The following is a 27710-nucleotide window of genomic DNA, read 5'->3' as shown; positions in this document are numbered from 1 at the left end:
CATTTAACCACCAAGATAATCAGTGTTCTCCTTTTATAACTTCCATTTACTAAAACTGCACAGCAGGTCAAGATCCTCAACATCTCCAATTTTTGCTAGCTGATTCATCATCATTTTATTGAATGGATATATATTGAAAATGCAGCCTTAAAGTGAAGTATTGCTTGAAGAAGAAGGTTTTTAGAATTAGAAAATTATAAATGATGCTAAATAAAAATGGAAAGTGGTAATTTATCAACAAATCTTTATTCTGGATCAACACAAACTAAATACACACATGCTTTATCTGTGGATTACTGTTTGTATTTATACTGATATTTCCTCAAAAGGTGAACGTTAACCTGCAGTAATGAAAAATGCAGGACAGCAGTGTTTCTGACACTTTTGATGTTTAACTTTGTTTGTCTCATCGCTGAAGGAGGACATCTGATACAAAATAGACACACAGGAAATAAACGTTAGATAGGGTTATCCTATTTTTTATCTCTACAATATCTGAATACAAAACAGGATTCAAAGTTTGTTCAGATGGTTTCTTAACATGGAAATCATTGCAGCAGGCACATTTTCTTCTTTCTTTGGATTCTCTAGTTATAAAAGCCTCTCCAGTACCAGCAGGTGCAGTTGAGGCCTGCAGCTATGAGCAGGATGACCAGCAGGGTGATGAACAGGATGAAGCCAATGATGGTGGCAACGACTGCCCAGATCAACGTCCTCTTGGACATGTCGATCAAGGGTGACCTGAGGGCCATCCGCACCCTGCGCGCCCGTCGGCGGTCCTGAGGAGGGTACCGGGCCAGGTTGACACTCTCCATGCCCAGAGAGCGGACCAGGCACGCCCTCTGGTGGCTCAGCTGGTCAAAGGTGTGTTTACCGTGGTAGCGCCCCATACCACTCTGACCTGGAGAGGTCACAAACAAGTCTGTAGTCATCTCTTTTCAAATTAAAAACCCACTACTAATTCTACTAAATGGGGCGAGTGTAGGTGTCAGTGCACTTCACACAGCACACTTATGTCTACCACCTCTGTTATGAACTGGTCCTAAATAAAATAAACAATAAATAATAAGATACCAGCCAAACCAGTGTGTGGTGCTTCATACCCAAATACAGCGAAGGGAGAAGAAAGGCTAAAGATCTGAAAGGTATTTTTCTTTCAAATGTGGATTTGTGACCCAATTGGACATCAGAGACACAAGCAGGTCCAGTTTCCACTGTGCTACAGTCTTTATCAATTCTTATTCTACTACTGGCCTGGGGATGAACGTGCGCTTTTAGTTTTAGTTGCAGTGCTCTCCAGAGTGTCGTGACAAAGCTGAAACAGGTCCAACAGTGGCATCACCATTTTGCACATCTTATTTTTATTGATATGCAAAATGTTCCACCTCAGCCAAGTATGAATAGCTCTCAACAAGGGTTAAGCGAGTACTCTGTTGAAATGAGTATCCGGTACAGATAATGTAAGAGTAAAATGTGTTTTCTAAAAAATTATGAATATTATATATTATAACCATAGCTGAATACAGGAGTCCACTGGTGCGTTTCTTTAGGATAATGTCAGAGCACAGAGCACAGGACTTATAATCAAAGGATTTTTCCCCCCCTTTTTTGTGTGTTTTTATCATCCTCTTCAACAAAGTTGTTCTAAAGAGATTCAGGGGAATCCAGTCAATGATGGGAAAATGAAAGGCCATAGTTTGATGGATGTGGACTAATCGCCGGGATGCAAACAGTCCAGCACGTGCTTTATTGTGATCATGTGAAAAATTTAACTCTGCAACACATTTTTTTCATCAATTTATCTGTCAATTCTTTTTTTCAAATGATTCATTATTAGGCTATAGAATACTTGAAAATATTCAAAAGTGTCCATCATAAGTGCCCAGAGCACAAATAAATTACTTGTTTTGTCTGACATTAAAAAAAACTGAGATATTCAGTTTACATGTCATAAAAAAGAGAAAAATAGCAAATCATCATATTGGAGATGCTGGAACCAGCAAATTTCATGATTTTGCTTGATGATGATTAAAATGGTGAATCAATTATCAAAAATGAAATATCTAAATATTTACTCCAGCTTCCTTCAAACTCTGCATATCACACTATATTTATGGTGTGTATATGTGTGTTCTGTATACTGTCGTCTGTTTACGCTTGTTGTGAGCAAGCACATCGTGAGCAATGTACAATCCGGAGTCAAATTCCTCATATGTGTACTCATACCTGGCAAGAGTCGTTCATTAATTTTCAACCATTCAGACTCTTTTGTGAATTAATTCAAAATGTGTAAAATAAATAAACTCTTTGTTTTAACCTGGTGCAGTAAGTAAACAACACAGACAATAATGCACTTTGAGTCTGTCTTACCAACACCACCAAACGGGAGAGAGCTGAGGGTGTAGTGCATCATAACGTCATTGACTGTCACCCCTCCACTTGTGGTCTCCTCGATCATCCTTTTTACTGCCTTAGAGAGACAAGAGGAGGAGAACCGGGGAAGATAACGAAGTGTTTTGAACATTAAAACGTGTTTTAAATCTTCTTGCACCTGCCGTTTCCTCTCACCTTCTTATCGGAGCAGAAGATGTAGAGGGCCAGAGGTTTCTCTCTCTCGTTGATGAAGCGGATGGCATCATCCATGTCACTCACAGTGACAATGGGCAGCAGAGGGCCGAAGATCTCCTCCTGCATCAGCCTGGAGTGAGGGGGCACATCCTTCAGCACTGTAGGGGCTGGATGTACAACATGTTCATTAAACAGAAATATAGATTTCAAGAAAATATGCTCATTATCCACTACCTCACTGTATCTTCCTACCGATGTAACGCTGTGAGGAGTCATTCTGTCCTCCCACCACAGGAGTGTAACCCTCCATCAGACCCATGACTCTGTTGAAATGACGCTGGTTGATGATTCGGCCGTAGTCTGGTGAACATTTGGGATCAGCACCATAAAATTCCTGGGATGGATCAAAAGGTCTTGATAAAAACTCCCGACTACGAGGTTTCATGTACATTAAGATGTTAGCTCAGTCAGGTTTAAAGGATGGTACCAGCAGAGTCTGTCGGATGCATTCCACCACTCGGCCCTGGATGCAGGGTTCACACAGGATGTAGTCTGGAGCGATGCACGTCTGACCGCAGTTGATAAACTTTCCCCATGTGATACGACTGTATACAGACCAGGTAAGGAAGAACAAATGTATAATGTGGATCACTTGACAAGACATGTTGCCCTCAGAGCCCTGTGCAATTTATTCAGCTCTGTGTAGGACTACTGGTGCTTTGGGATACTCTGATGAGTGGTGTGTTACCGGCAGGCAATTCTGATGTCACAGCTCTTGTCAATGTAGCAGGGGCTCTTGCCTCCCAGCTCCAGGGTCACTGGGGTGAGGTGGCGAGCTGCAGCCTCCATCACTAGTTTACCCACTGTGCTGCTCCCTGTGAAGAAGACGTGATCAAACCTGAGCCTCAGCAGCTCCTGGGTCTCTGACACACCACCGATCACTACTGGGTACAGATCCTGGAAATACACAGCAAAGTTATTTCGTTGTATCGTATTTTCTGATCTATGCAGATACATTAACTACACAGTAATGAAAATGAGTTGCATGTTCCGGACACATTCAAGATGATGTGGGAGGAATGAGCCCCTAACACAGTGACCATGTAGTCAAATATATCTGTAATGTGCTGTGCTGTGTTGGTACAAGGCTTTGACGTTACAGCAGCTTGGAACATTATTTCATCAACAATAGCAGCTGGTGTTCAGACCTTGTCCAGATAGCGAGGCAGCAGCGCCCGGAGGAGGAGGGCCGAGCACTCGCTGAGCTCGGACGGCTTCACCACAGCTGCGTTGCCTGTAGAGAGAGAACACTGGTTTCTGTGAATGGAATGAGATCACTGAGTGACGGAGAGCAGACAAGTAGGAGGCTGAGAATGCAGGGCTCATGATGCTGTCACACCAAAATATTTCTCTTCCAAAGCCACTTTAAAGCAACTGATCTCTTTATTATCAGGACATAATACTTATCCCTTAAATAAGGGCATATGCATTATTTATCCAAAAATGGGTGAAAATGGCAAAAACTCTAATCATCTCTTAATCTATGCACATACCCTTCAAAAATCCTTTAAATTGCTTAATATAATGCCTTTGGTCCGGATTTAAACCCCTTAATGAACAATATGAGCCAAAATTGATTAGGTAAAAACACTTTTCAGTTGAAGAATCAATTTTCTTTGTTTACACCTTACAGTTACTCACACATTTCACCTTAACTAAAATAGCAAAGGTTTTAAAGAGTTGTTGTATTAAAAGATAATCTGACCCTCAGTGTTAGAGTTAACTAGCTAACTGGCTGATGGATATAGGCTAGACTGTAACAAGACAAGACATAAATTAACCACAATGTATTCCATTCTGATGACAAAGTCCAACTATATTTCCCATTAACCCAATAATATGTTCACAGTTAATGCTTTTATAAGAATTTGCTATTTCTCTTGTTTGATTGCGGCATATTTGGAATACATTAGTATTTGGAACAGGTATGCATAAGCCAGAGACCTGTGGAACCTTTTTAACCTGCGTAACTGCATATAAGCAGCAGTAAACACAACATTGATATTGATTGATTTGACTATCAATTTATAAAGTTTGCCAGCAAACAAACAGTTGCTTATTTACACATCCAACACACATGGAGCAACATTCTGATTCATTTGGAATCATGCTGTCCCCCTGATGAATGTAATGTGATATTCACTCTCCTTTTAGCAGATTTCTGGTCTCCACTAAATCCTTTAGCTGCTAAATGCTCCACTATGTTCACTAGCTAGTCTATACCTGTGTCAGTCTGTTGTTTGCTGCTGGTAGTGTACAAGAGGGTTTATATGAGTATTTTTGCTCAAAGACGCTGCTGGAAATGAAGCTAAACCAAAACAGTAAAGCTGCAGGCGGTAAAATAAAAACAATGAGCAGAGAAGATGCTACAACGTTCCACTGAGCTAAGGGGAGCTGAAGAGTTTGTGATAAGGCTCTGTGGGTTGGTCACTATGCATGATACCTTTCATATTACAGAGTCATTTGATCAATTTCTATTGTAGAATTATTCATTAATGCATCATGTATATACAGTATTCTCTGCCTGCTTGTTCCTATACTCAATCAAAGATGTTACATAGAGTAAAATATATCCTCACCAGCATTTTTCGGATCCTAACCATGACTTAAAAAAAACTGCCCCCTAATATGAAATATTTTTTATATCTTATTAATGTATATTATATCTATATTTTATATCAAATATAGTGTTGGGATGGTACAACTCTTTACACTATTATAACTTAGAGCTACTATTTTTGGTGGACTATCTAATTTAAGCCTTAATGAATTCATAATAATACTTTTTAAAAATGTCACCAATGCACAAATAGAAGTGGAATTAGACATTTCCAAATCTATGAAAAACACAATTGTAATATAGGTCGAAATTTATATGACATATTACATTTTTGTAATGATGCAGAAGAAATGAGGCAAACTGATCCCTTGTTGTTTTGATCTCTCCCAAATGCTGACATTTAAAAAAAATTAAAGGACCCTTCTCTGCTCTGCCTGTCTGATCAGCGAAAAGGAAAACATACTTACCCCTCCCCATTTTCTGACCTCCCATCCACCTTCATTTTTTGTGCACAGTCCCTTGGTTCTGTTGCACGGGTTTGCATGTGACAACGTTTTTTTTTTCTTTTTCTTAGAGTATGAACTCACATAAACCCCAGTATACAGTAGCTCCACCCAACTTCAGCCTGAGCAATGATTGAAAACACATGTGGATGTGCAGAGACTTCAGAATTCATTTCTATGGGTTAGAAGCTCATTTCAGACTGGCATTGTCACCAAAAAAAGTGGCAAAGGAGGTCTACTTGACTAACTTTAAGTAAGCTATAAGGAGCGATACCTACCAGCAGCGATTGCTCCAACCAGTGGCAGGAGGGTAAGGGCCCAGGGGTAGTTCCAGGCCCCGATGATGAGCACCACTCCCAGGGGCTCCGGCTGGATATAAACCTCATCTGATATAGTGAGGAGGTTCTTCTCCACTGGACGTGGAGCCACCCACTCTGCCAGTTTCTCTATAGCCAGCTTGATCTCATTCTCAATGCCAATCAGCTCCAAGAGCGGTGTGTCGTATTGGCTCTGTAGGAAACTCAGCACACTCAACATATTTCACACACATACATTACATGTTACATGCAGCAGCGTGCTGTGTCGCGACTCACCCTGTTGATGTCCTGTTTGAGGGCAGTGGAGATCTCTGTCTCTTTCTCAGTGATCATCCTCTGCAGGGCGTGAAGCTGCTGCAGTCTGAACTCCACAGGCCGAGTCCTGCCGCTCAGGAAGGCCTCCTTGGCCCGCAGTACTGCCTGCCTCTCCATTCAGACAACTCGAGGACAGCAAACCAGAACTGTAGACACGCATAAGACAGCAGGCTTGTCTGTTAGAAATTTACAGCATCAGTAGCAGTGACAAGCCAGAGTCCAGTCATGCTCTTTTGAAAAGGTTTTGTTTTTTCAAAGTGGCGGCATGTGTTCAGTTACACAATGCACCAGCCTGTTAGACATTTAGGCATGTAAACACAAGCTACAAAACAACTGCTCAACAGTTGTGATGTGCAAATATCCAAACCAAATAGGGTAAAGGTACTTTATTTGTCACATACACATACATGTAGCGAAATTCATTCTTTGCATTTAACCCATCCCTGTGAACAAGTGAGAGAAGGAGGAGATAACTGAATCTAGTAAAACTGAATGTCTGCTCAGTAAAGGAAACTTTAAGGAAACTAGGCTGCAAATATAAGAACAGGTACAAAAACATGTTGTTCCCTCTTTAACCCAGATTTGGATTTTCTATTTCTTCTAAGTCCTACTAAATTCATTTACCTTGCAAGAGCAAATACAAAGACTTCTGCTGCCCTTTTTTTCTGATTGGATGCAAATATGCCTGTAGAAAAAAATGCTGGAGTTTAGTCTTTCATGATAGTTATTAAAATGTTCAAATCCATGTGCACAACTAATGTTGTTATTTATAGTGTTATTTCTAAAAAAATAAGTAAAAAACTATCATAAAGAGGGTATGAAGGTTGACCTTTAATTTACAATGGAGCTTGTTGCAAGTCTGATAGAACCCCATATATACTGGATGGAGTAAACCTCATCTTGTGGCTGAATTTGCTTCATCCAAAGTAGGAGTCTCCCCTTGTTTTTTCATTACTGAAATAATTACATCTAGACTTCTTGACAGGAAAAGTATGTTTTTGCTGAATGATGATATTAGAATCTGCATGTTATATTATTGAAAGCTCCAGATGTGCGTGTTGACAGGTAGGCTATGCATTTACAGTTACCTTTAGAGGTTTCACTGGGTCTGATATTTCTCTTTAGTTAATACAAATGTCTAGGTATTCATGACAAGGTAGCTGTGTCGTTTATTTTCAGCAGGTCTAACTTTTTGTTTATTTAAAGCCTGTAGGCTACATATGCGCTGTAAACGCGGTTATGTAGAATATCAATACCTTCTGATGGCATTATCTCGTTGATTCGGGAACAGTGGAAGAGAAAAAAAAATGTAGACTTACCCAGGCTCAGCTCAAACACGCATCCAGTGGATTATCTCTAAAATAGTAGCTCAATAATCCGTCACAGATCTGAAAGTGGTTCAGATGTCCGACACGCTGCGGCACGCTGACTGACTGACTGACTGAGCCTCATTGTGCGCTGCCCACCAGTCAGGCTGCTCTAGGATCAGTTTACCGCGAAGCTTGCGCACTGTAACCAGCAGCTTCATTCAGACCACCTCACTGAGACCTTCATCACATCAGACACCCCACCGCCACACACGCACAATATTCAAAGTTCCACGTTTACCTATTGTATAATTTTCCATTAGCGTCTGTAGCTCGCTTACCTGTGCTTCTTCTTTTACAGCCTTTAGCTGTCCTAATCAGCCATCATGAAGGTCAATGTATCTTAATAACAGCTTATCAGTCATTGCAGACATGTCTTAAATTACAATAACCTTGGGATCTTGTTAATGATATGCCATAGAATGGCTTTTAGTTTTGTACAATGTTAAAAACATTTTTTTTAAGTCAATAGCGAAACAATGAACAATATTAAACGTCTTTATTTATATTTAATTACATTACACAAGTATGGATCCCAATCAAATGTTACCAAGAACTGCCACCATTGAAAGCTTGACATTCACTGTTAAGGATTTCCATGTAAAAGGTAGTTTGTGTGCATTAATTTTCATTTAGTAGTGTAATAAATTGCATCACTGCTAAACAGTTTCACAATGTCAAAATATAAACAAGGATCTCCATTTATTAGGTTAAATGAAAATATAGAGCTATACAATTTATGTAAAATAATAAAATAGTATGTCAGTATCTTAAGGTGTAACAAAGTAACATGAATGAGAAACTATGGATCAGTCAATCACAGCAGCGATCCACTATAGGTCAGAAGCCCATGGGGCTATCCCAGGATCACCTGCACAGGGTTCAACTCAGGCCAGCAGTTTGTTCCTTAGCCTCGTCGCAGGAACCGCTGCAAGAAACATGATACAAACTCAGTGCAAAGAGACAGATCCAAACTGTTGGAAGTACAGAGATAACAGATACTTTAACTGTCCACAGAAGCACAACAAGTGTGGATGTCAACAAAGAAGGTGGGATGGACCAAAACAAAAGGGGGCATTTAGCAGAGGAGAGTGAAGCATGCTGGGTAATTAAAGGGAGGGTAGATGAGGGGGCATTATGTGGTTAGATTTCCTGGACAACACCACACATTGTCTGCTGGAGACAAAGCCATTGTTGTATGAGGGTACAGGCCTGTAGGATTGTGGGTAGGTGCAGGGGAAGAGTACTCATATCTGGTTCTCTTGGGAAACTGTATGTCATTATTCAAATAGTTGTAAACAGTCATCACACAAATACCCCACATATAAAAAACATCCCTCTACAAAAACTGCCCCCCCCCCCACCACACCACCCGCTTCATAAAGCATAACTGTTGCGTAAAACAAATGCTTCCTGCTGTTAAGGTGAATATGGCCGTGTCGATACAGTTTTAACCTTGGGTGAGACAATGGGACATCAAAGTGTGTCAATTATTAACAAAGAATTAGCACTTTCTCAGTGTTGTTTTGTCAAACAACATCTTGTTCTCAGTGATATCTAATGGCTGAGAGCAAGACACGGCCCATGTGGCATATAGGACTAAGAAATCTGTTATGAGTGGGGCTGAACACATATGCAGATACTGTACGTTCGGTCTGAGACAGGCCGTGTTATGCGCAGTCGGGTCTACCGGCTGAGATCCCTGAGATTTTAATAGATCAAGTACTGTGGAAAACAAGGTCCATCACAGAAGAACACTGCGGCTAATCCCTCTTGAATGAGAACAGCTTAAAAGCATAAGTCTGGTAATATTCTATGTTTTTCTTCTTTGTCAATAAATACCATGAAAACAACAATGACTTGGTCTACTAACAACTGCTGCATCTCCAAGGCCTTAAAAATCTTACTCCCCTGTGCCACAGAGCCCCAAAAACTGCACAGAAACACATCTTAATACATGGCTGGAAATAGTCCCCAACAAATGACTAATTTACTTCTGTTTGGTAAAAACTACAGTGCCCAGCTTTTATAGAAAATGACTTTTTTTTTTTTAAATGAAAAAGATATTAGTGAGCAGTTCCCCTAACATTATCGGGTGCAAAATACTGTAGTTGTATGGCTCTCCACATTACTTCACAAGCTAACCAAGTCCACATTACTATCCTGTGTACCACTGGTATTCTGTCAAAGTGTTGATAAACTGTAAAATTAAATGATTAACTGTAAAATGGAAATGTGGAGCAATTTGTTTATACTAGCCTACAGTGATGGAAGGCAGGGACAGCCAGCTACATTAGAACGGATCCGACGTTTGCTTTGTAACATTCAATTTAGATTTATTACAGATACTCAGGTACACAGCCTCTTGGCAGGTCTCTGATGTTGGTGGTGGTTACAGGTCTCTGTAACTTACGTGACCCACATAATATCCAATAACGCAACCCGACGGTGCAGGACACAACACAGTGGAAGACCCATTCAGTAAGTTAAAGTAACATTACTTACTGCAGTCTAACTGTTATACTAAAGTGTGGCAACAGTCTCATTTATAATATTCAGTGCAGCTCACTAACAGTTGTCATTATCATCCAATACATTTAGCAAAGTCAGCACACTTTGCTGAGCCTCTGGTGAAAGATAGCGTTATTGAAACACTGGCACGTGATGCATCATGTCGGCTAAATGCACCGAGCATGGATTATGTGTTGTTAAACTACACGTGGCCCCTTCAATTAATAAAGAATAAATATTTACTTGGGTTTAAATGAAGTTTTTCTTTCAAGGCAGTTCCTCTGGAAAACTGCTTATAAACTGAATGCAACTAACTAAACACACAAATGTCTCAGAACTTTGTCTCTAATCTCCCAATAATTAGAACCAAATTGAACAGTTCTTTCTATTAAAGCTCTTAGGAAACTACAGAAATATAAAACAAAGCATTATTGATACCAAAACAAGCCCTTTTAATCCTATTTGGATTGGAATGGTATATTTTGGTTGCTTTACCTGCACCACAAATGCTGCCAAGCCCGCCAACATGATCACCAGTGACACGCGCTGCAGCTTGCACACGTTGACCTGCTTGAGCAGAAGGAATCGAGCCCAGCCCAGCTTTTTGGCGGTGTGAGGTGGATAACGCATGCTGTTGACTGCCTCCATCTTCAGCTGCTTGATCAGACAGCTGCGCAGGTGGCTGAACTGGTCAAAGCTGTAGCGGCCGTGGTAACAGCCCATACCACTGTTACCTGAGAAAGAGGTGGGAGGACCGGTCAGCTTTACATGTGTGTCAGCTTTATTCCTCCAAATAAAAAGGAGACTAAATAACTGCAGGTTTAGTTTAACGGTTATACACTCACCGACTCCTCCGAAGGGCAGAGCGCTAACTGTAAAGTGTACCAGACAGTCATTAGCCAGCAGAGCTCCACTGGACGTCTCCGCTAAAACCCTTTTGATCAGCTATTTATCAGATAGGAACAGTCGATAAAACAGAGCAGTGTGGGTACAATCTTATCATAGCATTTTAAAATCACAAATGCAAAAAGAGCTAAATGTTAACTCAAATAATGGGAAACAAACATGTCTGTTGGTGAGGTGTTTACCTTGTTGTCATGGGAGAAGACATACACAACCAGAGGTTTCTCTCTCTCATTAATAAACTGGATGGCCTCGTCTACACCGCTCACTGCGATGATGGGCAGCAGAGGCCCAAAGATCTCCTCCTTCATCACTTTGGAATCCCTCGTCACATCCTTCAGCACAGTGGGGGCTGCGAGGAAACCGGAAGAAGAGGGTCATTCAGTACAAGCAAATATTGTCATGATTTGGGGTTTTATTTTATGTCGATAAAGAGTCCTAACCTGTGTTTCTTTGTTAATTTCCTGTCTTTGTGTTAACCCGCCTGTGTGATTGTTTGCCTTGCTCTGATTAGTTTCACCTGTGACTAGTTATCCTCCCCTCACTGGTGTATTTAGTTCTGTGTGTTCCTTTGTTTCAGTGCCAGTTCGTCTCTGTCCATTAGTCAAGCGCTCCAGCCTTTTTGTGGTTTCCTGGTGTTTGTACTTTATCTTTGTTTTTCCTGAACCTTGCCCGTCTGTGGATTATACCCTATTATATTTCATTTTGATTGCTTCTAAAGTCTTGACCTTAGCCTTTCTCATCATCCCTGTGCGCCGTTAATTCATTATTTGTGCCATTAAATCATTGAACTGTACAGAATCTGCCTCTGCATTTGGGTCCTACTCCTCGTGTTACTGGTTACGCTGATTGCACACAATGTGACTGTGTCTCTCAAATGTATTGATACGGATTTATTTACACATTGGAAAGACACTATATACACGTAGTGTTGTGTTTTTTCCAGTTGTAAGTATCCTGGCAAGAAATAAAAATGTGTGTATTATATAAATGCTCTGGGTACAATTATTGTGTAATTGACAAATTACCTACAGATGAGGGGTTTTGAAGAGGAGATACATAAAATGTCATTGGGTAAGGCACAGGTAAAAATAACCTATCAGTTTAAATAATGAGATTCAATAACAAGGGGTAACATATTCAACTCCTTTTACGGCAACAAAGGTTACTTAAAAAAAATAAATACATTTTTTAAAAAGGTCCGTAACACTTGACCGTTTCAACTACCAAAACAATCTATAGTAACACAACACGCACTTCCTCCGAGTCCATGAACATGTTCTGCTGTTAATACTCCAAAAACATTTGGGTATAAAACAGTGAGGAGACGGAGTAAAGAAGCAGATTATGCTGCAGGAGGGGGGTATTAGATATTATATGGACAATTTTTCTTGCCACAAACCGGGTAACCATTGGAATTTCTTAATTGATCCAAGCCGATTAAACCTGCCATCCTTCTCAAAGACGACATCTACAGTCAAGTCGACTCAAAACCTTAAGTAGTCTGCGGCACTATGTCACTGAGCATAGCGACTTTTCAAAAAGCTAATCGACACCATGTATATGCCAGCAAGGGCTACCATCACCAACATCTAAAGTAAAGTCATCAGCTGGCTTCTTGAGCCAACCACTACTGCAATCAATTCAGTTTACACAACTTTAGATGCTTTTTTCCCCACTGCAGCTTAAAGTACAAATGCTTTTAGCTCCATCTCTTGGAAAAATGTTACCAGACCTCAAGTAGGTCAGTGGCTGAGAGAAATGTCCCATGGTCTTTCAATGGAAAAGATAACACATCCAAAAGGGCTGTTTATACATTATACTGAAAATAGTGTTTGAATGATATGCTTGCTTAGGCAGAAGAGACATGATAGGTAGAATGTAGGATGTTTAGTGATATGGTGCCAAGTCAATAAGAAGAATGGAGCTCTGAATGTAATGTTGTAACAAGATTGTGACTGCTCTTCCTTCTCTATTCACCCGTTACATATAGCAGGCCATTATTTCTGTATCAATCAGATGGGTGAACGTGGGGAAGGGAAGATACAACATAGTGCATTTTTTATTTGAATGCACAATGTTTATATTGATATGCTTTAACACTGCCCTGTGTATTGATTGTTGTCATCCCTAAGTGAAAAGTAAAAAAAAAAAAAAAAAAAAATGCTTTTTAGCAATCAGTTGCTCAAACACACCGCATACCTATGTAGCACTGGGATTCATCACTGTCTCCACCAACGGCAACGCTGCTCCCCTCCATGAGAGCCATAACCCTCTTAAAGTGCCGCTGGTTAATAATGCGTCCGTAGTCCTCAAAGCTTTTTGGATCATCGGTGTAAAACTCCTGCAATGTGTGAAATGAAAGATGAAGATGTTCTGACTGCTTGTAATCTTGCAATTAAAGCTCAGAATCCTTTCAAGGCCTGTTTTTCCTTCGTGCTGTAGTGAACGATAGTTCCTGTGTATCACGCTATGGTTACTATTGTTCAAATATGGGAAATGGCAATGCACTAATAAAAATAATAGATTTTCCTATTATTCCTAGTAAGTAAGGAGAACACACACACACACACACACATATATATATATAGCTCAGAGTGTTTATCCACTGGTGTTTGAGGGCCTGTCAGACTAGCTGCTAGTCGAGCATTATGACATGTTGCTGTGACGTCACAGCAAAGCGGAAGAAAAGGCAGGACTACAAACATGCCATTTTCAGGCAGTTCAGAGCAGTGTTTTCTGTGGAAGGAACTCCCTTTGGGCTTTTTCACTTTGGAAATCTATTACATGCACAAGATATAACTCAAAGGAGAGGGAAAAACCTAAAAAGCATAATATGCCCTCTGTAACAGACCAGAAGTTCTCCCTGTTAGATTTTACAGCACATAGGTATGGAATAGTTACACCAAGGAAATTGTCATGTTTTATATTCTCTAATCAATATTATTCCTAATCAATTACATTTTAAAAGAAACCTAAGCCTCTCATTTTACTTTGGACCTCCTGAAATCTTAAAAATAACTGACATTTTATAATCTTCACTTTAAACCAACCTTGATGCTCTTCTCGATCTCTTCTATTACTCGGCTCTGGATGCAGGGTTCACACAGGACGTAGTCTGGAGCGATGCACGTCTGGCCACAGTTGACAAACTTTCCCCACGTGATGCGACTGTATTGTGAGAAGAAAGTTATGCAAAACCCTCAAAACCTTTATGTTGTATTAGCACATTGTTGGGGTTTTGAAACTCATCTGGGAACTGTGTTGGCTTTGAGAATAACTGCTTTGTGTTTGGCAGTTATTTGAAGCTTCAGTGGATTAATGGCAACATTTGTGTGCTTCATTTTAGAGTTCAAACTGACCGACATGCGACAGTGATGTCACAGCTCTTGTCGATGTAGCAGGGGCTCTTCCCTCCCAGCTCCAGGGTCACTGGGGTGAGGTGGTAAGATGCAGCTTTCATCACCAGTTTACCCACTGTGCTGTTTCCTGTGTAGAAAATGTGGTCAAATCTCTGCTTCAGCAGCTCCTGGGTCTCTGCCACTCCACCTGTCACCACTGGGTACAGATCCTAGAGAGAATAAACAGTCATTAAAACTCCCCGTACATTCACACTTAAAATGTAGATAATAGGAAAAAAGAGGTTATGTAACATATCGAACGAGGCAGGAAGCTCACTTTGTCTAGATACAGAGGGAGAAGTTCCTCCATGACCTTGGCAGAGTGAGGGCTGACCTCAGATGGCTTAATTACTGCTGCATTCCCTGAAAGATGAGAGAGACACAGTGGCAGGATGGTAACGTACAAAAAAAACAACACACATAAAAAACACTTTTGGTGATGAAAAGCAAAATCCCAAGCCAATAACGCTGAACCTATAGGTTAGAGTAGCTACAGGTTATATAAGCTACCTGTGATGTTGAGATATTTTAAATCTGTGTTTTTGGTGTACGTTTTTCCACTTAGCTAAGGATGAATGATTTCCAACATTTGGCTAAGGTTTTTGAGAGTCAGATTGTGTCAAAGGGATGGTGACTGGTCTATAGAGGCCTTTTCAGACACGCGACACCAGTTACTGTCCAGTATACAGACCAAACAGGTTATCTCCTGTGAATATTTAGGTATCTATGTGGACACTGCTTTATCTTTATTTTATCTGTAGCAAGGTACACAAAGCATTTACTTTCTTAGGAGAGTGATTTTTTTAGATTTGGAACAAATGCACAGATCCTGTTGACATCACCAGCTACAGTGACAAGAAGAAAAATCAGCCATGTGGACCATCTGCATGGATTCATGCAGTATGGAATCAGTACATGGTATCTCTGTTCAACGACTGTGGGTCAAATGCTTGAGTCAAGTTTGGCTGGTAATATTACACCAGAACCCTCTCAAATTTATTTCAAGAATATTAGCTTTTTGCCATCAAACAGAAGATTTAGAGACCCACAGGCTCGACTGAAAAGACTGCAAAGCACTTATTCCTCAGAGTTTGGGTAGGCCTCAGTGTACCTGTGTAGACTGAGCTCAGAATGTTAAAGTGAGCAATTAAATTGATCACACTGCAGGTCCTTATTCGTTTGCTTCTGCTTCTTCATGATATTTGAAAATAGAGGGGGAGTGCTGATCTGATGACTGTTGTGACTATACACATTTTTATTTCTTTAACTGCATTCTCCTCTGTCAGGAGAAATGACTATGTATGTTTCCTCTGTGATGCTTTTCTCACTGTGCGATGAACGCCAGTGCAAACCTGGAGTTTTACCTGGGTGTAATGATGTAGCAAGAGAGCCGGCACATGTAGCCCATTTAGCAACACCACAGGCTGTGCACCTTTAAAACCACCAGTGGGCCTATCTACAATACATATGGGTGTGTAGGAGTATATTTGGTACCAGCAGCAATGGCTCCGACGAGCGGCTGGAGGGTGACAGCCCAGGGGTAGTTCCAGGCCCCGATGATGAGCACCACTCCCAGAGGCTCTGGCTGCACATAAACCTCATCTGATATGGTTAGGAGGTTCTTCTCTACCGGACGAGGAGCCGCCCACTCTGCCAGTTTCCCTATAGCCAGCTTGATCTCTCCCTCCAGTCCCAGTGTCTCAAACAGCTCGGCCCCATTTTCACTCTAAAAGCAGGAAGGGGGGGGGGACAAAATCCATACAGAAGTGGTAGTTAACGTCAATGTGTTTTGTTTTGGAAACATTAGAACAATTCCCCAAATGAAATAAAACCAAGTTCAAAGATGACTTCCTTTTCGGATTAAAAACTAAACTACTTATTTTGATGATTTCAGCAGTCACAACAGTAATTAGCAGTATGTTTCAGTTCCATATAGCTCTACACTATCATTTCGGATTTGAATCCTATTTTATCTTAAAAAATAAAAATACTTAAGTTTTTGAATTAACAATGTTGTACAAATCAACTTGGGTGCATGATTGTACTCATTAGGAAAAAAAAAAAAAAAAAAAGTCATCTTTAAGACATTTGGCTGAAAAATCCTGAGATGCTTTCTATTGTCAATCTCGACCACATGCTGCACTGAGCTAGAATTTGACCTATTGTACATGTCTGTGGAAGGCTGTGCTTGTTTGACAGTGTGCATTACTCTTTAAAAGGCCAAGAGCAACACTGCACTATTAAATTCCATAAGTATTGATCAAACAGAAGCAAACTAGATGAGCAACTATAGAAACAAATTAAAACCACATACAAAAACTGCAGACCAGCACAATTGATTATTTTCTGTGTTCGGTTTCCTTAACTGCCAACTTGTCTTCCAATCCTGTTGTCAATAGAGTTCTGGCCTGTTCTCTTCCTGATGTGTTAATAATTTCCCCCAAAATAAGCTTAAAACTAAATGTTCCAGATAGACTGAAAATAATCCCGTGAATGTTGCATTCTGCTGTACAGTGTATTACTGTCGACTGACCTGTACAGTCCCAAGACTGTATGTACAGTTTCCAGACCCTCACAAAATTGCAACCTTTTCCTGGATTTCTAGGACCTTCTGGAGGCCTGTAAAGTTTTGACTGACCCACCTTGCCGAGGTCCCTTTTGACAGCATCTGCAATGTTCCTCCGTCTCTCTGAGATGAAGCGGAGCAGACTGTTCAGCTGGAGGATCCTGTACTGCAGAGGTTTGCTTTTTCCTGTCTGGAAAGACTTCCTGGCCTGTTGTACAACCAGCTGCTCTCGGGACATCTTAAATAGAAAATGGATATACAGTTTAAGCACCAAATGGACCCATTTCAATCCACTTTTTCGCTTTCTGGCTCATTTAACTTAAATGCTAAAGTCATTTCATTAAGATTGCCACTAAAAGCAAATGTTGGCAGATTAAGGAGCGTGTGTGTGACATTAGCTGCTGCTAACATTAATGCTGCGTTCCAGGCACTCGGAACTCGAAAATTTCCAACCTCCAACTAGAAAGAGAACCATTGAATCGTGAACTCGGAGAAGAAAAAAAAAAGTCATTCAGGAGTAGCAGCCATAGACAGTATATTACTGGACGAAGCCACCCCGCTAATTTGAATGGAGAGCAGTGAAGCCAGTTTTGGGCCAAGAAAATACTACTACAGGGCTACTTCCTGTTGGCACCAGCGTCTTCTAAGCATAATCACGCAGCATAACCGTGGTTTAATGACGTAAAGCAACGGCAGAAACACTGTAATTGTAGTAACGTTAGCTGCATCGCTGCACCAACAAAAAGTTTCATGGCTCAGTGTGTTTGTCTGACTCTGATCGTTACCGTTTAATCCGCCCACCTACGAGGCTCACCTGCCAAACACCAACACAGCGTCACTGATCGCCAAATAGTTGTTTTACATTCACTGAAAGTTGGAAAAAGGTTTGGATGATTCCTCACAGATAGGTTACCTGATAGTAAACAAGATGAAAGAAGTGTCGTTCAGAATAATTCACAGATATTACCCTGCTAAACATTACATGGTTAAATTTAAAAGAGACATCAATACAAACTGTTCTTTCAGTGAAGACCACCCAGAAACTGTTTTGCACCTCTTTTGGTATTACTCACACACCACAACCAACCAACCAACATTTTGGCAAAACCTCAGCAGATTCATCATTGACCATCTTTATAAAGACTATATGTTTACTAAAAGTTTATAATGTAAACAATACGGTTTCATCCCTCGCGTTCGACGGGATGTCACAGGGTTTTGACGTCATTTTTGGGCCTACATGGCTTCACTGTCCGATCCCTGGCTTACCCCCTTGGTAGCAGCTGAATGACGTCACACAACAATGGCAGCTCCCATGGAAGCACCATAGACTAAAAAGGGAAGCACACATATAACATAAAGGCAACATGAAAGTATAAGTATATGACCCATGCCATCATATAGTAAAACCTGTTCTGCATGTAAATTGATGTATAAATGTTTTGCATTTTTGCAATGTTAAATACATTTACTGACTTTTGAGGATTATGATCTCGTTATCATGAGAACACAACAGTCGTTATCTCGAGATCACGAGATAATCCAGTTATGACGGGAAAACGGAGTAAAAAAATAAAAGATATGAACCGTTGGCCGCTTAGGGCTTCCGTAGATTATCACTTGTTTTCATTAAAACATAACAATAATGCCATGTTTTTCGTTCACTTTCGGCGTCAGGCACCACCAATGCACCTGGAACGCTCGGAGGTTGAAAATCGGAGATTTCAACCAGGACAATTCCCAGTTCCAAGCAGTCTGGAACGCGGCATAAATCAACGTTATGAACAGGATTAACGGGCATGTAGCTAATTAACGTTAATGACACAATTTGCTTTACATTATGTTGCCGTAGACCTTTCTTGTGGCAAACACTTAGTGCGAAGGGAACACTGACAATACGTTACTCGCTGTACATTCATACCAGAGTCACTATTAGTCTCTGGATAAACACGTTCGTCCTGTAAATCCAGGTTGGTTTAGCTTGGTTGCTAACCGGTAGTAATGGCATTTCAAACTGTTTTTAAACAGCTAACGTTAGCATTAGCTACAGCAAACATGCGAACAAACATAAGCTATTAATATGTAAGCGACAGCTGAAGCTGTAGCAAAACCTTTTACCTTTCAGAGCCACGCACCGGTAACCTGTTAAAGCTCAAACGTAGCTAAGTTAACTGGTTTTAAAGTCGTCTGCTTAGCTCACGTTACAGTCAGACGGCGTCACAAATTGGGTTGGATGTTTGCATGACCATCAAGGAAATCCTATCCTATCAACTGCAAAACACAACCGGTGTGACACCAAAATATGTGACCTATCAGATTCTGTGACCCAAATGGCAAGTTAAGCGCCAGAGGCTTTGTTGACGATGTGAAGCGGTTGCAGTTGGGTTTAGGCACCAAAAGTACTTTGGTTAGGAAAACATCGTCGTTTGGGTGTAGTCACAGAATCTCATAGGTCACACATTTTGGTGTTACACCGGCTGAGCGCCTCCGTCAGTAACAATAACAACAACAGTGTAGCCGCATGTCAGCTGCTGGTGAGAGGCACCGCTGGACAATCTCAAAGAACGTGTTCACCCCATAGACTGTAATGAGTCCAAACATCCTCTTCGTTGTGCCACGGTCTGACAGATTGTCACAATAGTGCCAGTTGAATAGTGCGTTACGTTTCACAATACGGTGTCAAAAGTGGTTTCCAAAGCCCTGTGTCTGTGCTCCACGAGAATGATGTCGTTTCAGTCCAACAGCACACATTTAAAATCACAAGGAAAGCGAAATACTTCATAAGAGTGGGAAACTGATTAGAAATACATTCTGATAATGCTGATAACACAACAAGTTGTTATTTTTATCCCAAAACAGTGAGACCACCTTAAAAAAACAGTATATCCTTGAAAGGTAGCTCATCAGAAGGGGTGATATCTTTCTGCCAGTCATTACAAAAGGATATATGTCAATAAAATAATTATATTACAGCACATAATGTACACATTCTGCTCCAGCTGCCTCAGCTGTGGTATGCAACACAGAGTACTGTAAACAATGGAGTAAATAAACTTCTGATGCTGAATTCTTTTAAGCCTCTTTAGTATACACGCTAATGTGTAAAACTAAGGAATTTACACTCATATGACATGAAAAGGTCAGCTTTCTTTTCGTGTGTTTGTTTTGTGATCAAATTCAGCAGGCTGGTCTTCCAGAGATGCTGAAGATGCTTGGGCAATAGATCAGAAGGAGAATATACGAGACAGACTGGGACACATTCAATAACAAAACTTACAATACAAATGGTTCATTTGAACTTAACCCAATCCAAAGCGATAGCGATTCTGGAAGAAGAAATAAATGACTTAAAACAGTTGTTTTTTCACTCTGCCTCTTCCACCCTTTTATTATTTCAGTCAAGCTTTAATTTTCTCTCTAATGAATATTAAGTCGTCTAAGGTTTCAAATGAGTGCATTCAAGGTAGCACAATAGAAATGCACATAAAATTAACATTCGACATACTGTTTAACAATAAGTCTTATATTCAGATCTTTTTGTCCAAACTCTCAACATCTGGGAAACTGACACAGAACCAAGCCTAAATAAAACACAGCAAGACAGCTTTATTTTTCCTCTTTTTAATAACAAAGACTGTATTTGTGTTCCATAAAGAACAAAGAGAGACACTCCTTGGTGAGAGACACACAAGTATAACACACAACATTTCTCTTTGAAAAATTGGTGCTTGGAAAGTGTTGCATTTTCAGGGTTGTGACTGACAGCGGGGCTCTTCAAAATGCATTCAGATCAAGCTGGAGAGGCGCAAAACAACAGGGTACATACATTCAAGATTCTAGAGGTTCTACGGGGTAAAATGCAGATGTGGTACCCATGCTTTATCTAAAACAGTCCCATCTTCAGTTACAGTCCATGGACAAAAAAAAATGGTACAGAGCAAAGATTCAGGCGGGTTTCCTTTAGCTTCATTCGTCCCATTTCACTCTGTGTGCAGTAAAAGGCTTCGTGTGGTTCAGAGTGCTCATGACAAGGACGAGGGAAACAAACCCAGATATGTCTAGGAAAAAAAACAGTACATCAGAGAAACAGGCCCAGGGACCGCTGGCTGCCTGTGAATGCATTTATACACATTTTTACACAGAAAAAGAATGTATTCACACCTGTACAGAGGAGTAGGCCTACATCTGCTTTCACAAGAAGGCAGCACCACCGTTTCCATCATTAACTGTATACTACTGGCCTTAATGCACACCTGGCAAGTGCACGTGTGTGTGTATATATTCACACACTCATACATACACAGTTGGGAGCAAAGCAGACGACTTAAGGGGAGGCAGAGGGATGGATGCTAGGCAGTGCAGATTGTGAATCAAGTGTCACAACATTTTGGAACGCGAGTATGACATCTGAGGACATCACGCTCATTTCAGGAAATTTCCTACTGAATGGATACATGTCTTGATCTCAGCAATGAACAGTCCTGGTAGAAAGAGTTCTCTGGAAAGGTTTGGAGCTGCCACAAGTTATATTTTATTCTTTGGCACACCCCTGTTGTGCCAAAATAGGTTTGCTTATCAAACCCTTGGCAGGCATGGATAAAATGTATCAAATTCATCTATGTACATATAAAGATTTGTGCTCTTTGACTGACAGGCAGGGTATCTGATGATATCAACACCCCCAAAACTCAAACCGTGTTCTCACACACACTCACTCCCCTCCCAAAAAGAGGGGGAAGGAATCATCACATGCACCACATACAAATATATACACGTTTGCAAACATCAAGTTTTGTTAAAAAAAAATTAGCTACACATACTGACAGAAAATAAAAAGCTGTAGTATTTTAGTAAAATGAAACTTATTATTTAGGTAACTTGTCAAGTAATATGACCATTCAGTTTCACAATTAACTCCATCAGGGTTTAAAGTGGACGCCTGATTGGTTGTTCAACACTGCAATGTTGACAGGAGAAGGGGATCTCAAGTTCTGGTTCTTCTTCTGAGTATCTGAGTCTACAGACCTTGTGACACTGTGAGCAGGGTAAGCCACTGTTACCCCAAATTCACCTGAACCCCGCCTCACTATGAGCAACACAATCAACAAGTCACCATGGGTCTGCTGCATTCTCCAAACTGAGTAACAAAGGAAACGACGTGAAGCCTGTTTCTGCTATTTCAAAAAATAAATACCAAGTTGATAACAGGGAAGAACTAAAATGGCTGCATTCATAATGTAGCCCATTTATTTCATAGGTCAGACACAACAACTGTATCTGGAATTAAAGGGATATTCAACCAATTTAGCATTACACTTCCATAAAGTTGGACTTTGGACAGATTTAATAATGGTCAAAACTGAAGCAGCAGAGACATCCTGACTTTTAATCATTAATATGGGTCAATATTGTCTTGGATCACAGCACTGTATCCCTGGTTGCTCTCTGTCTTATGTCTGTAGACTTGTTGATCGTGCACACAGAACAGGTACGTTTTGAGGGTGGGAGCAGGAGTGGAAACCGTTCCCCCGCCTTCACATTTCCTTCAGAACTTGTACAGATACACGGCTCCTCTCAATCCACAATAAAGTGCGTGAGCTAACAACACGAAAAAAATTAAAACAAAGCAGTTACAAATCTAGAGGTTCCTCTGCTCACATGGCTGTCTAGTTTCTGTAACAGGAGTTTGTGTTTTATGTATAAGTCCACGTTGTTTGTGAGTTGGATCTGTTACAGTGACCGGCCATAAGCCTTTTGCTGATTTCTTCAATATCCTTCCTTTCCAATACTTGAGGTTTTCAAGATAGGCAGGAGACTCAGACGTCCATGTTCTTCTGAACCAATAAATAAGAACAATAACAACTTAAACACAGAGTAAATGACTACTGATATCACATAGTAAGCAGGATTTTAAAAAGATGAACTGCTTCATGGGGAGCTCGAGTCTCTTGAAGCCAGCAACACCGTCTCATAGTCCTGTCCACCTCTTTTTCCTCTGGTAAAAAACAAATGATATCCTGAAAGAATCACATTAGTTGTTTTTTTTAAACATATGTCGATCAGATGGTTTTCCATCATTATAGCGTAAGAAAAAAAAAATGCACTTTCAAAGTGCATGCATTATGTCCACATCCGGTTTCAGCCTTTTGTTTCTGGATCCGTTGTCATCTTTGGTAGTAAGTTTGTGCATCAGTCGCTTGTCACAGATCAGTCCGTGATGCAGCCAGTGAAACTAACTGATGATAAATACAGATGAACCCTATCAAATGAAAAGTGCTTGAACTGCTACAGGAGGGAACAGCGGCTTCGTGAGGATGGTAGTCAACAGTCTAAGGACGTGGTCCCTCTGTGTGTGTGTGTTTATATAGGTGCTGCTACTCGTACAGTGTGACAGTGCAATAGCAGAGGGCTGAGATCCTGCGGTCCACACTGGCTTTGTCTGCAGGGAAAATACACAAAACAACAACATATTAATACACGTCTTTAGCTAGACAGACTACAGGTCTACTAGATTCAATGGGCCTCGCGCAAAAACTTTTTCATATGCTGTATTCTTATTCCAAACCTCTCTTATTTTTCATTTGCTGTACAAGTGTTCCAAGTCAGATTCAGACAAATCTCCTCACAAAGTTAATGAAAATCACTGTCAGCCTGATGAATGAAGAGGTTGATTTCTGTAACATATTTAAACTCCACATTCATTCGGATGAAGGCGTCATTTTTCCAAAGTGAAACAAGTGATTTCGCTGTATTGTAAAAGGTCAGACTATCTGTATATGACTCGCGTGCCAGGTATGGAATTTAGTTTGTAGTCAGACATGGCACTTAAAGGACCGGTGTTGTAGGATTTAGTTGCATCTAGCCTCACCCTCCCCTTCCAAGCGTGTAGGAGCGTATGGTGGCTGAACTCATGACAAACGTGAAATGCCCTCTCTAAAGCCAGTGTTTGGTTTGTCTGTTTTAAGCTTCTGTAGAAACACTGGATGGTGGATTCTGTGGACAAGGACCCACCTCCTCTGTAATAATTCTTATTTTCAGGTCATTATACACTAACGAATATTATATTTTATTTTGGCCATATGCTGCCAATAGATCCCCCTAAATCTTACACACGGGTCCTTTAAGAACAAATCTATTCATATGAGTGGTTCTTGTATGAAGCCCATTGTGTAAGACTTAGTGTGTGCATGTATCTCAGAGTTTGTACTCACACTTGACCACATTCTCAATGTCAGTAGGGTCCTGTAGGATCTTGGACAGGCCGTCCAGCAGCATGGCAGCCTTGCTGTAGCGGTAGGCTATATCTTCTGTCTGCTTGAACATCTCATCCAGAGCTGCTGACTGAACCTGACGCACACATACACACACACACACCACACACACACACACACACACACACACACACACACACACACCGCATCACATTAGGCTGAGCCGCACACATTATAGCTGCAAGTTGGAAATTATGAGAACCGGTACCAAGACTAAATTCTCAAGTTCTCTTTGTGTTTCTGTACTGTGCATCTGACACTCACCATCTCCACAGCATGATTGTAGATGAGCTTCTCTGCAGTGACACTGTTGATCTCGTCAACAAAGCGCTGCTTATCAGAGAAGAAGTGGTTGAGTTTGTCAGTCAGCCGCCGGCAGAGGGAGATGCAGCTTTTGTAGCGGTCATTCAGACTCTTCACCACTGAGAGAAGACAGGGAGAGGGATTAGTATAGTAGAAGTGGGTAAACAGCAGATGTCCCCTCTTTTCTCATTCACAGTTTCCAGTGTCACCGTTAAAGTCAACTAATGGGAGATGACGAGTGAAATGTCCTTACCCTGTTTCACGGCAGTGGAAGGATTGAGCTTGGCTGACTTAATCTGAGCCTTGGCCAGGTGGAGGGAGGAAGCCAGGAGCTGAGCTGCCTTCATGTAAAGCACCAACTGCTCCACCTGCCTGTAGGGGGCAGCACAACCACAGTATATAAGGAGGGTGGAAAAGCTTCAGCACTGCAGCAACACTGCTGAACAAAGAACCTCCTCAGACTACATGATGCTCTTAATTGTATGCGATTATAAGTCAATCCTTACCCCCACTCTTTGCTGAGCTGGCTGATCTGGTCCACAACCACACTGTCCTGGGGAGGGTAGAGGGAGGCGGCCGACACACCGAGCTCTGTCCCTCCAGCTCGAACAGCCGCCATCTCCAGGACACAATCGGTGAATGAAAGCATCATCCGTAGGTGCATCAGGGTGTCTGTATGCTCGCGCTGTACCAGCAATTGCAAAGATGAAATGTAAAACACAAAGGAAGATACAGAGTATAGCAATCAGTCATGAAGTTTTTGTGTAGTTGTTGATTGAATTTTCCTGTTAAATGATGAGAAACCGACACCAAACAAGGGACCTCACAACCACTCACCTCCATGAGAGTCTCCTCAGGCAGCTCAGGGGCTTCAAATGTGATGAATCCCTCCAAGCTGGGAGGGGAGGTCCCATAGGGGACGTAGCGCAGGCTGCTAGGTGCCCCCTCTGACCCAGGGACAATCTGCCCACCCCCAAAACCTCCTGGAGGAGAGGAGCCCATGGCCATTCCTGGAGGAGATCCTACATAGACCCGACCGCTGGTGGAGCACAGGGAGCCGGCTGAACTGTTGGAGCCCACTGAGAGAAGGACAGGGAGGGGAGATAAATACTACTGACAAATACCTTCATAAAGAACACCTCACAGCCTTCCTTTCTAACGGTTAGCTCATTAACTCCCATACTAGCTCAAGTTCAGGTGAAGGGTCCTCACCTGAGGTGGTGCGTGGTCGTGTGCCCAGATGGCTGCAGGTAGGAGGAGTGCTGCTGCTGGGCGGTGAACCCACGGTGAACATGACAGTACGGGGACTCGCTGACCCACCCTGAGCCAGCCCGCTGGGACCTGCAGGGGCTGTGGGAGGAGGGAATTTAGTGGTTTCATTTTCTGTTAAAAGATGAAGTTTAAATGATGGGGAAGTTTAAATTAAGCTTTATCACTGTATGAAAAACAGTATCACTCTAACATTCAAGACATTACAGACAAGACATTCCATATATATTGACTAAATGACTGCACTAAGGCAACCTGTGGTAAACACTACGCAGCAGTGTCCCCATACCTGTGTCCATGGGTCGCTCTGTGTTCAAGCTGTCTGTGCTGCCTTGATAGGCCTGTCCACCCAGAGTGATTCTGATTGGCTGCTCTGACAGACGTCCTGTACTAACAGACCTGCAGAGAAACCATGGACAATGTTGATATTTATATACAATGTCTACATTTCCCATATCATTTGAAGAGGCTGGAAAGTGTCCTTTTCCTCTAAACACTGCCATGTAAATATATATGAGTAACATCAAGGGTCTGTTTAGAAGCATTCAATGCTAGACCCAGACATGTGTTTGGCCTGCATAGAAATGTATCTGATTTAGCCAGAGTCAAACTAAAATGCTTCATTTAAACTCAGTAAAACAAATAAAGTAGTAAATATGTAAATAAAATTACATTTTCATGAACTCGTGTGTCCAGTCCAAAGGGTCACATGAGTTTTCATGCAAGTTAAGCGCTCCATACATGAGTACACTACTGATCGATTGTACAGTAAACACTGAATGTAAAAAGTAAATAAATAAATAAATTGTCTCATGTCCGTGACATTTGATTTGATTCTTATTAACTAGACCAGACCTGATGGCCACCAATTTATCAGCCTGTATTATTAAAGTGGAAGCTGAGATGAGAAGATAAGGAAGAGAGAAGGAAGCGGACACAAGTGGGTTTTTTTTAGTCCTACCTGCCAAAAGTCCTGCTGGCCTCAGGGGCAGCAGGGCGTCCAGTGAGGTATGGGCTGCAGTGGTGGGGACAGATATCCCGGACATCTGTCACTGTCTTGGTGGGCACAGGGCTGTCCGCCAGAGCCATCAAGTTACAGGACGCCTGTGTTTTAGGGATCTTGAATGGTGCTGAAATGGTCTGTATGGAAAAAAAAAAATGGAGCAGGGAAACTTTAGCAACTGATATTTTAGTTGATTTGGTGCTGACCATCTGCACACTTAATAATACCTGCACTTACCTTAGTCGGGGAGCCAATGATGGTGGGCAGGGGGGACTTCTGCAGCCAGTCGGATGTGCGGGGGGAGGAGCCAAGGAGTTTGGTAGGGGAGGAGCCGAGGTTGGCCGGTCGGCCGAGCTGAGGGGAGTGACTGCAGGACGAGGAAGAGGAAGGCTGAACAGGGTCTGATAACTGTTTGTGGAGTTTCTGCCTGTTCTGGTAGACGTCGGTCAGGGTGGGGGCGCTCTGGAGCCGGGCCCCCAGGAGCTGAGAGGATGGGACGGGGGAACCTAGAGAAGGTAGAGGGACTGGATTAGAAGCAGTTCAAGTTAATGGCTCATATAGAATATAGTAGTATAATAACTCATATACTATTGATTCAGATTGATCATGGACAATGTATCTTTGTGCATTCTCTCTGGCAGGTCAGAGGAGACATAACTTCATGTCTCATTTGTCTCTCAGCTGTAGGCAGCTCTAAACTTTGCTCTGCACAGGAACAACAAAAATAGCAGCAGGGAGTGATGCAACTAACGGCGCTTTTATGAGCTTTGCTCCATCACACAGTTCCAACCAG

The 27710-nt window shown here is 41.5% G+C and overlaps 3 protein-coding genes across 8 annotated transcripts in view; all 3 read right to left on the bottom strand.

Moving 5' to 3' along the window:
* Window positions 1-227: 227 nt before the first annotated feature.
* LOC123986071 (aldehyde dehydrogenase, dimeric NADP-preferring-like) lies at window positions 228-7758 on the bottom strand. Of its 2 annotated transcripts, XM_046074146.1 has the most exons (11): window positions 7643-7743; window positions 6948-7008; window positions 6285-6469; window positions 5970-6201; window positions 3777-3862; window positions 3317-3525; window positions 3056-3173; window positions 2821-2962; window positions 2569-2735; window positions 2371-2470; window positions 228-901 (listed from the first exon to the last, which is right to left on the bottom strand). In XM_046074146.1, the coding sequence occupies exons 3-11, from the start codon at window positions 6438-6440 to the stop codon at window positions 588-590; spliced, it is 1524 nt and encodes a 507-aa protein (XP_045930102.1). In that variant the 5' UTR covers window positions 6441-6469; window positions 6948-7008; window positions 7643-7743; the 3' UTR covers window positions 228-587. The 2 variants fall into 2 exon arrangements, with proteins under 2 accessions (XP_045930102.1, XP_045930103.1); XM_046074147.1 differs by lacking the exon at window positions 6948-7008 and having other exon boundaries at window positions 7643-7758.
* A 414-nt stretch (window positions 7759-8172) lies between these two features.
* LOC123986449 (aldehyde dehydrogenase family 3 member A2-like) lies at window positions 8173-19367 on the bottom strand. 5 transcript variants are annotated; one of them, XM_046074703.1, is made up of 13 exons: window positions 19190-19367; window positions 18341-18402; window positions 17886-17984; window positions 17148-17309; window positions 16000-16231; window positions 14783-14868; window positions 14467-14675; window positions 14158-14275; window positions 13307-13448; window positions 11290-11456; window positions 11047-11146; window positions 10697-10935; window positions 8173-8618 (listed from the first exon to the last, which is right to left on the bottom strand). In XM_046074703.1, the coding sequence occupies exons 4-13, from the start codon at window positions 17307-17309 to the stop codon at window positions 8598-8600; spliced, it is 1476 nt and encodes a 491-aa protein (XP_045930659.1). In that variant the 5' UTR covers window positions 17886-17984; window positions 18341-18402; window positions 19190-19367; the 3' UTR covers window positions 8173-8597. The 5 variants fall into 5 exon arrangements, with proteins under 5 accessions (XP_045930659.1, XP_045930660.1, XP_045930661.1 ...); XM_046074704.1 differs by lacking the exon at window positions 18341-18402; XM_046074705.1 differs by lacking the exons at window positions 18341-18402; window positions 19190-19367 and adding an exon at window positions 18087-18104.
* Window positions 19368-20657: 1290 nt separating this feature from the next.
* The window catches only part of ulk2 (unc-51 like autophagy activating kinase 2), a 40130-nt gene continuing 33077 nt past the window's right edge, over window positions 20658-27710 (bottom strand). The window contains exons 18-27 of the mRNA XM_046073468.1: window positions 27155-27423; window positions 26876-27054; window positions 26204-26313; window positions 25858-25995; window positions 25483-25724; window positions 25152-25330; window positions 24899-25017; window positions 24607-24764; window positions 24283-24418; window positions 20658-23510 (exon numbers count right to left, since the gene is read on the bottom strand). Coding sequence (XP_045929424.1) covers window positions 23446-23510; window positions 24283-24418; window positions 24607-24764; window positions 24899-25017; window positions 25152-25330; window positions 25483-25724; window positions 25858-25995; window positions 26204-26313; window positions 26876-27054; window positions 27155-27423 — 1595 coding nt within the window. The 3' untranslated portion in view covers window positions 20658-23445. The remainder of the gene's footprint in view (window positions 23511-24282; window positions 24419-24606; window positions 24765-24898; window positions 25018-25151; window positions 25331-25482; window positions 25725-25857; window positions 25996-26203; window positions 26314-26875; window positions 27055-27154; window positions 27424-27710) is intronic.

This window comes from Micropterus dolomieu, linkage group LG17 (genome assembly GCF_021292245.1).
Source record: "Micropterus dolomieu isolate WLL.071019.BEF.003 ecotype Adirondacks linkage group LG17, ASM2129224v1, whole genome shotgun sequence".
NCBI lineage: Eukaryota > Metazoa > Chordata > Actinopteri > Centrarchiformes > Centrarchidae > Micropterus > Micropterus dolomieu.
The sequence above is the reverse complement of the archived record's forward strand: the minus strand, read 5'-3'. Positions and strand labels throughout refer to the sequence as shown.

What these genes read in the sequence shown, in the direction of transcription:
- LOC123986071 (XM_046074147.1), bottom strand. Translation starts at nt 6,440, where the DNA reads ATGGAGAGGCAGGCAGTACTGCGGGCCAAGGAGGCCTTCCTGAGCGGC. An exon ending in GGTTGGAGCAATCGCTGCTG is followed by an intron (nt 3,863 to 5,969) that starts GTAGGTATCGCT and finishes CTCTCTCTACAG; the next exon opens with GCAACGCAGCTGTGGTGAAG. An exon ending in TCTCCCGTTTGGTGGTGTTG is followed by an intron (nt 902 to 2,370) that starts GTAAGACAGACT and finishes TGACCTCTCCAG; the next exon opens with GTCAGAGTGGTATGGGGCGC.
- LOC123986449 (XM_046074701.1), bottom strand. Translation starts at nt 19,079, where the DNA reads ATGCCATTACTACCGGTTAGCAACCAAGCTAAACCAACCTGGATTTAC. An exon ending in TCCCTCTGTATCTAGACAAA is followed by an intron (nt 14,676 to 14,782) that starts GTGAGCTTCCTG and finishes TATTCTCTCTAG; the next exon opens with GATCTGTACCCAGTGGTGAC. An exon ending in TCTTCTCCCATGACAACAAG is followed by an intron (nt 11,147 to 11,289) that starts GTAAACACCTCA and finishes TCTGATAAATAG; the next exon opens with CTGATCAAAAGGGTTTTAGC.